The 11646-nt window shown below is 45.3% G+C and overlaps 1 protein-coding gene across 1 annotated transcript in view; it reads right to left on the reverse strand.

The window, feature by feature from the left end:
- Positions 1-11298, reverse strand: part of GUCY1A2 (guanylate cyclase 1 soluble subunit alpha 2) — a 141876-nt gene extending 130578 nt beyond the window's left edge. Inside the window, exons 1-2 of the mRNA XM_052671243.1 lie at positions 11017-11298; positions 210-271 (exon numbers count right to left, since the gene is read on the reverse strand). Coding sequence (XP_052527203.1) covers positions 210-271; positions 11017-11283 — 329 coding nt within the window. The 5' untranslated portion in view covers positions 11284-11298. The remainder of the gene's footprint in view (positions 1-209; positions 272-11016) is intronic.
- Between the last annotated feature and the right edge of the window lie 348 nt (positions 11299-11646).

Below are 11646 nucleotides of genomic sequence, written 5' to 3' on the forward strand. Positions count from 1 at the left end.
TCACTGTTAATAAAGTAGTCGTGGTGTGATGGGATTGCACAGAAAAAGGACTGGGCAGCAGTTTATCACTAATATCCATTGTATGTGCTGCTACTCCAGAGCTTCCCTAGCAGTTTGTAAGGAAAATTAAAGTCAGCCCAGGCTGTGACTTTGAAAGCATAAAGGAAAGCACATCCATGCATCTTTCATTACCTCAAAGTAAGACTTACCCAATAACTTGATGCTCAAAATACTGCAGTGTCCTTTGAAGAGTTTGCCGAATAGTCTGAGGCTATGGAAGAATAAAAAAAAAACCACAAAAACATAAGATTAGGGAAGTGTGGCACAGTCTAATTAACGTATCTTCCAACACACTATTTAATTCTCCAGCTTTACTCCTTCTTGTCATCAACCTGCCAGGTGCCCATCATAGCAACAGAAATATTATTCATTCCTAGTATCTTAGTTCTTCATTAAGTAAGAATTAATTTTAAAATGAGATGCAAAATTTATGTTGCTTACAAAGCTATTTGTCCATAACAAAGTAACCACTTCACTATTAGCTCTCACTAATTACCACATGCCAATTATTTCATTACTTTAAAATAATTAATTTTAAATAGCCCACAAGTAAATGCTATAATTTTCTGATAAACATATCTCCAGGAAAAGGCATAGGGTCTTGAAACTTTCTATGCTCCCTAGAGCATTTTACATTAAAGAATGTTATAAAGACGTAACTTATTTTGGCTTACTTTCCTAGCAAGCCATAATTCTTCCATCATCTTTTAAATCATCCAAACGCTCAAGTTCACCAAAAGAAAATCATGACATGCTTCAAGCATTTTGATGTTGTTTTTATTTTAGTAGGTGTTCACCAAACAAACAACATATGTGCATGACTGTGTTTATTTTCATTATTAATACTACTGTAGTGTTGACCTAACAAAACACTTCTACTACTGACTACTGGTACTGCTGCTGTTCCTATTATTTTGAAATAATGCCTGAGAAATCTTTGGGTAAATCAAGAAAATATAAAATCCATGTCAATCTCTTTAGAATTTTCCAAGTAATTTATGACAAAATATCACTCTTCCAAAATTACCAGCATGTACTAAATCTGAAGTTTTTCACCTGTACATTTTGTCTGGCAACAAGCAGACAAAGGTACCCAATTTGAATTTAAGTATCTTTTAAATATCCTTCCTTCTATACCAAAGGCACAGGAATATTTCGGTAAGACTCAGCGGCAGCATCAGACACTCAAATTTTAGAAATATTTAGTATTTCTTCACCTTTTAGAAATGACATGTAATTGTTTTAGAAAGTAACAGTCAAACAGCCCGATAACTTTAGCCATTTTGTTCTTGAAAAAACACCACTGAGATCTCATTCAAACCACCGTCATCTTTGAAAGTCTCAGATTCTGCCAACTTCTGTACAGATTCAGCTGTTCAAGACCTGACCTTTCTTCCTACCAGTCGCCTGTGAGTTGGCAGAAGGAGGTACCAGAAAAAGCATTAATGAAAAAGATTATACAAGGTTTGTGCAAGTGTAAAAACTTCTTTTTAATGTCAAATTGTAGGAGTTTGTCTGTCCATTGGGATTCAAATGTGTAGAAATGTGTACACTTACAAAAATAAGCTGAAATAGATGTAAACATTGAGATTTTTTTTATACATTTGTGTCAGATAAATCCTTCTCCATTCTGCAAGAGCTGTTTCCTGTGATAAAAAATACTTTTCACTGTTCCTCAGCCTTCATTTCAGAGAATGAAACCCCTTCCCAAACAAACATAATTTAAAGCCCTTCTCACAAGGTTACAAAGCCTGTTGTCAAGGCATCCTCACACCACTTTGTCAGATGAATCCATTCTTCCTCAGCAGTCCCTGCTCCACAGAGACCAAAGCCCTTCCAGCAATACCAGCCACAGAGGCTGCCTCACAAGATGTATCGACTCCAACCTGAGTCTTTCCCACTCATCAGCAGGATCAAACACACCCCAGCTGGGCCCCACAACTTTTGCCCTTGACCTCAAAGACAAGTAGACACTTGTGATATTCTCAAGGGCTCCCCTGGCTGTATCATTAATGCCCACATGCATGAGCAGCAGGGTTCAGCATCCCAACGTCAGATGAGTCTCGGCAGCCAGCATGCAATACCATGTCTAAGCTCCTGGCAAGCAGCATGCCTACTGAGGCAGCAAGATAGCTTGACAGATAAATTTCTCCTCAGGAGACAGTTTGTGATAACTACTACCCTCCTTTCCTTGGAGCCTTTAACAGTGGAGGGTCAGTTGGCTCTGATGCCACGCCACGAGGTGGGTCACCTCTCCCACCTCTCCCCAGAGTACTATCCCTGCTCTGTAACTGCTGAACTGTACTTCATGTAAGAGAAAAAGGGTTTTCTGGTTTGTTGTCAGGAGTAACACAACACCAGCCTCCCCCACGTCAAGAGTTTCCACCCTTGCCCCTTGATATTGTCTCTAGTTGTCTGTCCTTCATGGTAACACAGGGCTCAGGTTCTTGGCTCTGCAAGGTCTCTGAAGAATTGCTCATCTGCCATGACAGCTATACCTGCTCACCATTTCCTGCACCTCCTCTACCTTGCAACTCAACACTGAAAGCAGAGCAGGCCACTACTGCACACAGTAGCAGGCAGTGATTCTGGCCATGGAACCTCATCATGGCAGCAACTGTGACTCAGCCAGACACCTCTGTTTGTGGTGTCCAGCCTACAGGATGCACTTGGAGAGAAATCTGCCCCTCTCACTAGATTTCACTCTGCTCTTATGCAAAACTGAATCAAGACCCCTAAGCTAGATTAGTAATACCCTCAGGGGTGTTTTCAAGACTAACTGGGGAAAATCTTTATGAATGTATTTGTCTAAATGATGATTAAGGGGTTTTTTTTGTTGTTGTCAAATTCAGACAACTTACTTTGAAAAGGAATTCTAGTTTAAACATGCATCATCTGAAAAAAAAGATTAGATTAATTTAATTGCATCTATTTTATAAATGTCTCTCCTTGGGCAATCAAATATAAACTCTCCAATCTCTCCTCAGAAGATGAAGGCCTTAACCTCTTCCCTGACCATTTCCTTTTACCTCTGAAATGTCTCTCGTTTAATTGCAGCACTTTTGGAAAGAAACGGTAGGACTCATTTGCCTAACTGTATGTGCCCAAAGTGATACACTTGTTTGTACAGTTGGCAACTAATAGAAGTCTAAGGACTCAGTCTTCAGAAACATCTGTGTCATTTGCCTAGAGAGGATGTTGACCAATTGCTTTTGACTTGCACATCTTTTTGATGTTCAGGTGTGCACAGACAAACCCCACCAGGTGGTAATAGTACTAAACAGAGTATCCTAGATGACACTGCTGACATTTACAAAAATGCATTTTTGTTCTCCATCCCATTCCTTTTGCATCTTATGATGACCAGCCAGTACTAGAGGAGAAAGGGACTGTAGGAAATGGGCATGTCCCAGCCAAATGAGCAGCAGAAACCAAAAAAGCAGCTAGGCACAGCTTCTCCTTAATCCTAACAAAGCTTCAGAGACTTTTCGTGGTAAAAGCTAAGTGCCTCCTACTGTGCTTCAGAAGTACTTCAACAGTTCTGCTCTTAAAAACTTGAGTGCTAAAAATTTTAAACACGAAAGCTGAAGCTCTGAAAAGCATAATAATCTCAGCTAGAAACCACTTCACTTCTATCTGAATTTCTTCAAGGAACTCCGTCAGGTCAAGGGGCTCCTTCAGACTCCTTGTCTTAGGGAGCTGTGTGTTCCTCCTGGAGGCACGGCACTTTGCACACAGGAGGGGTGAGCTACTGTGACCTCAGCCAAATCAGAACTTCCATGCCGATTGCTTTAAGTGTTTTAAATTTGTAGTCTTCAATCACTAACTCAGCAGATGTGTAAGGTTTTAATTGAGGGTTTCACTGCTGAACTGTCATTAATGAAAAACACTTATTTTTCTGTATTTCAAAAACAATTCTAGCAAAGTTTCTGTGGTTAGGTGATTACAGATCTCTAAGCACACTTGTATCTGGACAACATGGAAGGAAATAAATGGAAAAATAGTTTCATTGCTGTTGATTTTTTCTTTAATATTGAACTCGTGATCATGAAAGTGGTTGAAATCTGTTCTTTCCCTGTCCTTCTGGTCAGAACAATATTGATGTTAAAGAGGCAGTAATCAAAGAAACAAGGCTCCAGCTGAGGACAAACATTTATCAACATTTCCCAAATGCCAGGCTTATGAAGATAAGTACTGAAATTGCTGCAACTAGGAAAAACAGAACTAAGAAAGGAAAGGAAGGCTCCTTTGGCATCTGACAATTTTCTGATGATGCTGAAAGGAGGAAGGCTCCCTGGCAGGACCTGGATCCCTCTCTATCCTTCCTAATAGGATGGAATGAAAGGGCATAGACCAAAATCAGAAACAGAGATGCAGAGCCCCAGCACAATGAACCATTCGAAAATTAAAAAAAAACATCTTTAGTGATGCTTACGATAATTTGGAAAAAAAAATATTTGTTTTACTCTCTAGCTTCTTAACCTTTAGGATGCACTCAGTTTTCTTCTCTGTAACCATGAAAATCATCTTCCTGCAACCAGAATTTTGTGTTTTATGTAAGAGCGCCAACTGCCTGCAGATCACAACAAGCACCTGATTTGCTATCAAGAGGAGAAGATGCAGACCCCCCAGGAGGGGAGTGCGTGGAGATCCAGAGTGGGATGGCTGACAGCTGGATGCAAAGTGAGCTGCCCGACAGCAGCACATCATCATCCAGACGTGAGGAGGAGAAGGTGCTGCACCAGGGCTCTGTATTACTAAGCATCTAAAGCTGAGAGCATTCTGCTCCTCAGTTCATACAAGCTGGGGTATTCTTCACAGACAAAGATTTGTTCACATCAGAGGAAACAATTTAATAAATTACACTGAGACCAAGTATTTTACCCCATATTACCACGGCAATAACAGTGCAAACACTCTGAAAAAATAAAACAGTGCTAACTAATAATTAGAAATTATAATTCCTGTATCCCCAGCTGCCTTTCAACTAGAAGCATCGCAGACATTATGGATGGAAATTGCCTATTAGATCATCCAGTCTAACTCCTTGACAGTGAAGGATAAATATCTCAGGGTGCTATCCATTATAATAGCGCCTGGGATCATTTTGTTCATCTGTTGAATTTCAGCCATGTCTCAGATGGATAGAAGATCTGTTCCGTGCTGCAGGAAGAAGACATTCAGTACGTGAGGACATGACAGATAATCGACCTCTCATGCTACCTGTTCACCTTTGAAAGAAACTCATACCTACTTCATAAAATCATTGGTGCTACGCTATGTGGGAAATGAGAAGCTTTACGTGTCAGTGCTCCTCAAGGAATTTCTTCTGCTAGGATAGGACAAGCCCAGTGTTCTCAGCATCACTGGGCCTGATTTTACACACCGAGCTGCAAACATGCTTTGAGCCCTGTAATTGAAACACAGATTATTTTGTCTTCATTTTGAAACGTAGAGTTTGCAAGCAGACATATATGGAAAGAACTTGGATATGAGACAGAACTATAGCATAACATTAGCACAAGAAAGAAAAGAAAAAGAAGAGGAGAGGAGAGGAGAGGAGAGGAGAGGAGAGGAGAGGAGAGGAGAGGAGAGGAGAGGAGAGGAGAGGAGGGGAGGGGAGGGGAGGGGAGGGGAGGGGAGGGGAGGGGAGGGGAGGGGAGGGGAGGGGAGGGGAGGGGAGGGGAGGGGAGGGGAGGGGAGGGGAGGGGAGGGGAGGGGAGGGGAGGGGAGGGGAGGGGAGGGGAGGGGAGGGGAGGGGAGGGGAGGGGAGGGGAGGGGAGGGGAGGGGAGGGGAGGGGAGGGGAGGGGAGGGGAGGGGAGGGGAGGGGAGGGGAGGGGAGGGGAGGGGAGGGGAGGGGAGGGGAGGGGAGGGAAGGGAAGGGAAGGGAAGGGAAGGGAAGGGAAGGGAAGGGAAGGGAAGGGAAGGGAAGGGAAGGGAAGGGAAGGGAAGGGAAGGGAAGGGAAGGGAAGGGAAGGGAAGGAAAGGGAAGGGAAGGGAAGGGAAGGGAAGGGAAGGGAAGGGAAGGGAAGGGAAGGGAAGAGAAGGGAAGGGAAGGGAAGAAAAGAGAAGAAAAGAGAAGAGAAGAGAAGAGAAGAAAAGAGAAGAAAAGAAAAGAGAAGAAAAGAAAAGAAAAGAAAAGAAAAGAAAAGAAAAGAAAAGAAAAGAAAAGAAAAGAAAAGAAAAGAAAAGAAAAGAAAAGAAAAGAAAAGAAAAGAAAAGAAAAAAGGGCTTATCTGCTGACTTTCCAAATTTCACCAGGGCTACACTGAACCGCTGTAAAGTGGTACCTCTCTGCTGGAGCAGAATGTGAATGAAGGACATTCACTCTCAATTTTATGTAGCTGTGACTGCACACTGCAATTTAGGGTCATATATTGACGTGGTCTCTGCTTCCAGGCCACAGAGATGCCTGAAAAGTATGAATGTTTTCTAAGAAATGCTTTTTTCCAAGCACTGAAAAATTGAGGTTTCAGTCCAGGACTGCACAAACATTAAGAAAGCATCCATCACTGTGGTTGGGTCTGAGTACTGGATGTGAAATGCTCAAGTTCACCCCAAACAGAACTGAACTGAGGTCAGTAAAAGCTGAAGTCCTTTGGGCACAGCTAAATTGTTTTTTGAAATATTTCATTTGCCAAGGCTGAAATTCCCTTGCCCGAGATTCTTAGCTACAATTCAACAATTCGAAGTTTCAGCAGTGACACCATGAATAGCCCACACAATAACTTTAGGGGTAGTCTTCAGGTTCTTTTTTTTCTTTCCCATTGTCAGGAAGAAGGCTGTATTCAAAAAAGACTTCTTAAATTCAAACTATTTGGCAGCAACCAGTAGCAGCTTCCTCACAAGAAGTTTAATGTGTCTTCATTCGAGCCTTTAAAGGACAGTGGGAATAACTCTGCACGAAGAGAGAAGTATACCAGAAGCAATTCCCACTTAATAATGTTTATAGTTCAAGAGATTTGTTGCATGGGCCATTCAGAAAATAAAATGGACCAGAAATGTAAGTCAGCCTAACGCTGTGTCATGCTGTAATTCTCTTTCCAGAAGGATCAGCACAATGCTTCGGGGTACACAGCCTCTTCTGAACGCGCGCCCAGGAACTCTCAGCTCCTTCAGGGTAATCTGTGCCCCTGAGATGGGAGCAGAGTATCTGAGTTTTCAAACCAGTGACAAATTACTCTTTTTTTTTTTTTCTTTTTTTTTTTTTCTTTTTTTTTTTTTTTTTTCTGGTTTTGATTCTATTTTCAGCCTGGGATTGGATACAAGTCAAGATGGAACTGGAGCAAATGTGAAAATTGCTGCAAGGAACTAGAGTTTAGTGAGAAAATAAATGGCATTTCTGAAGAATAAAACCACATCCACCAGTGCTAGGATATCATTCCCACATAGCAGAGCCCTTACAGGCAGAAAAATTGATGTTGGTAATTTACAGCTCATAGCATCATCAACTCTAGTTATAATCACTCAAAATTTATGTCATTGTGGGTGTAAAATTAATCCTTTAAAATAGAACACAACAGTAAAGCTAGAATTAAAAGAAAACTATCATTCAGTCTGCTTGTGACATGCATTTGGACATGTATTGTGCCATGTATTGCACCAAGCAGCTGAGTTTGGTCCCAGAAAACACCCCCTGCACACCCAGGTGCCAGGCATGGTCGCCCTGAGCCTTTGGGCTGCGATCCTCATCCCTCTGGCTGCAGCTCCCTGTGCACAACAGGTCAGTGAGATGCGGGCTGCAGTGCGCACGGTGCAGCTGCAGCCAGAAGCTGCCCCTCTCCTTGCATTGGCTGCACCCTGCTCAGCAACGCCCATATAGGATGCACGGGGAGCTCTGCTCATCTGCCTCACCACCGCAAACTTTTCACCAAGTTGTGCAGCTGCTTTGGTAGAGAAAGAAGCCCTCCATCCTCTCATCTCTGGCTGTTAAAATAGAGAGGGTTTGGGGGAGCAATTTCAAATGGGTGGTGTCTTTCATTCAGCCATCCAAGTATGTCAGGAAATGTTTAAGAATCACCAGGAAGGTAAAATCACCCTGTGGTGACTCAAGGTCAGACCCCTCCATCCTCTAGCATAACAACTGCAGGAAAATCTCTGAAGACACACTTGAGACAGAAGTTGCAATAACACATGTTGGAAGGTGCTGGAAGCTGTCCTCCCAGAGCAAGCAGAGGGGCTGGGTTACAATCTGCAGTGTAGAGCTTCACTTGTTAACTTTTTCTCCCCATTGTTTTTCAAAAAGCAGTATTTGCGCAGTCACACCACAGCTACATTTGAGAGCAGCACCGCAAGTGATATACGATGCAATTTCCACTGGCTGTACAGCCATACCCATGCTCACGAATGCACTGCACAGAACATGGTTGTATGTTCATGCATGCTTTTGCACTACCACTTCTAAGGGCCAGCCTTCTTGCACAGCCCCCTGCTACTCTGCTCCTTGCTACTGTGCAGCTCCTTCAGCCTGAAGGCTCCTTCCTGCGTCTCACATCAAGGCTCTGCACATCCCAGAGCAGCGCTTGGCAGCCCCTGCTCCTGTTGAATTGAAAGAACATCACCCCTGAGCTCTCTTTGCACACATCTCTGCAGCATCAGATGCACACAGAGCATTTTTATCAGTGGAGATAACAGAGGGAAATTTTGACTCAGCGTCTCAATCCCAACTGTTACCAAAGAAAAGAACAAAATTAAGAATCGGCATTAGGAACCTGTAGCACCCTTCAACTTTGCAAGCACTTGGATAGGAACAAATTGCTGCCACATTAAGGCTAAAATGCACATGCTGAGTTACTGTAGGCAAGATCTGTAGTATATATATTCACACACACTCATGCGTACATTAGTGCTTCCTTACTTAACAGAGATCTTCATAGAATTACGGAATGAAGACATACCTACATCTGTGTAAAAGTATTAGAGATGTTCACTCAGAAAGAACAGTTGTATTTGCTTTCAAATTTTAAAAATAAGGGGAATTACTCTCATATGACACTAATTGTACAGCCAGTGTCAGCTTTTAACTTCTAACTGAGGTTATTCTTGATTTAGATCAACGGATGTGAGAAAAAGATCAGATTCTGAGTGTCAGACAGATGGCAGCCGGACTTGTTACAAGAACACATATATTCAGCATCACAGAAAAGCTTCTCAAAAAGATTTTAAAAAGGCACCAAAATAACAAAGCACCTGAAGAGCGATGTGTTGGAGTCAAGAACGAAAAGATGAGAAACAGATTCCTTTCTTGTACCAGGATGGCACCATTGTGACATCTCCAGTGTGAATGCCACTGCCTGATGCCAAAATGTGCAAGGTAGAATGAAGCAGTAGTTACAGTGCCAAGATAATAAAAGGAGTTTGGGAACATTCTGTATCATATGAATCACATATTGAAATCAACATAAAGAAAGATTGATACAGCGGTAAAAACTGTTACAGTTTTCTGCTAAGGAAACCAATGGTAACCGTTTCTTGGGACATGGAGGTGAGGTGGGATGAAATTTTTGCATTCTGAGCTACAGTTTCCCCAGGAGCAGGAAGGAAGGAGGACTCTGACCGAAGTTTTCTCATATCTCAATTCACAGAACGTGTGTATTTTTTCAAACAAATTCAACGATGAATGAAAGCTGTAAAGCTGTGGTTGTCTTATTGCTTCAGGAGGTAACAGCCGAAGGGAAAATGCAAACACTAAGGTTATCTAAAAATACTGCACTGAGCTACTTCAGAATACTTCCAATATTTCGGGTAACACATGCTCTAATTATACCCCTGCATCATTATCAAATTAAATAGCTTCATTTTTCGGTACTAAAACAAGGCAAGTCACCTGAGATACCATCTATTAATTTCAGCATGACAAGCCCAGGTTCCCAGTGGGGAGGTAACAAATCAATGGGAAAGAGGAGTCTTGGCTGGAAGCGGACGGCTGCCAGCTCGGTCATGCACCGCTAACTTCCCCCATTAGGCAGCCTGGCTGCTCGGATCCAGCCTGTTCGAGCAAGGAAACAGAAAAGAGGAATGAAAAGCAAAGCACACCGACAGCAGATGGTGATGAGACTCAGAAGTCATCTCCAAAGCTGAGTAAGAAAAAGCCAAAAGGATACTGCAATGCCACCAAATTCAGCAGATGTGACTGCCGTGCAGATTAGGCTACTTGTTGCAGTCTACATTCTATACCTGAGCACGTTAAGGTATCTCAGCAAGCAGCAAGCGTTCCCTTACAGCTGGAACTTCCTGAGGAAAATGTGGTGATGGTCGCAGAGACAGTACTGTAACACAGTGCTGGAGAACGAGCTCCTATTGCACACACAGCCAGCGCAGCTCCGGAGCCGCTGACTGCAGTCACCCACAGCAGTGCCTGCACACCTCACACGTTCAGCACCAATTCTGTTCTTTGTGGCATACGCACTGCTTCGCTGCCTCTCAGCTACAGGTGCAGCTGGAGACAAAGCCATCAATCACAGACCACAAAGCACCCTCAGACTGCTCTCTCTACAATGCCAGTGCATCGGAGAGGCACAGAGAAATCTGTTGCTGCAATATTTCTGAGTGGAACACAAAAACTTTCTTTTCACCTTGTTCAGCAAGGAAAAGCCCTACAAAAAAAACCCTGCCAAAGCAAGAAGTTCACATCTCCTCTGTGGTAAAGAACGAGCATACTAACCATATACACACGTGCATAACTTTTCCTACAGCATTTCTGCTAACACCAGCTGGCAATAAGCACTTTTGACATCAGATCCTAATGCCGAGAACTCGGCTGGAAGAGCGGAGCGGGGCAGCGTGTGCCTCCCGCCGCGGCTGCCGAGCCCTGTGCAGCATCCCGCCGCCCGAGCGGGCAGGGCAGAGTCCGGGGAGCTCCGCACATCGCGCTGGGGCTCGGGCGCGAAGCCGGCCCCGCGGAACAGCCGCCAGGAACCGCGCGTGAGGAGGCCGGGCGGATGCGGAGCACTCACCGCGGGGGCCGTCAGGCGGCGGATGCTCTCGCCCAGCGAGTCCAGGTTGACCCGCCGACGGCGCGGAGCGCGGCGAGCCCCGGCGCTGGCCGCGGCGACGGCGGCGGCGCCGGCGGCGAGGGGTGGCTCGGCGGGGCCGGGAGGGCTGCGGCTGCCGTTCCAGCACAGGCGGGACAGCGGACACTCGCCCTCCTCCTCGGGGCTGGTCTCCGGACAGTCGGAGCCCAGCGAGCTGAAGGACTCGGAGGAGATCTTGCGGCGGGACATGGTGCCGCGGGCCGGCGGGACTCAGCGCAGCGGCGGGCAGCGCGGGGCCGCGGGGCCGCGAGGGCGGCCGCCTCGCATGGCCGCGGAGCCCCTCGGCGGGGGGCGGCGGCGGAGGCGCCCCGGGGCCGTTCTCGGCTCCGCGCTTCGCCGCGCCGCTCCGAGCCGCGGGTGCTCGCCGGGAGGCTTTAAAGCGGCGGCGGCGGCTGCCCTCCTCTGCCTCGGCCGCCCTCCCTCGCTCTCCCCTCCCCCGGCTCCCTCGCTGCTTCGCGGGAATCACGTGTTGTTTGGAGCCCTTTCCTCCTCCTCCTCCTCCTCCCGCCTCTCCCCTCCCCTCTCGCCGCCTCTCGCACGCCGCGGCCCGGC

Source organism: Tympanuchus pallidicinctus, unplaced genomic scaffold, assembly GCF_026119805.1.
Source record: "Tympanuchus pallidicinctus isolate F22 unplaced genomic scaffold, pur_lepc_1.0 scaffold11, whole genome shotgun sequence".
Classification (NCBI taxonomy): domain Eukaryota; kingdom Metazoa; phylum Chordata; class Aves; order Galliformes; family Phasianidae; genus Tympanuchus; species Tympanuchus pallidicinctus.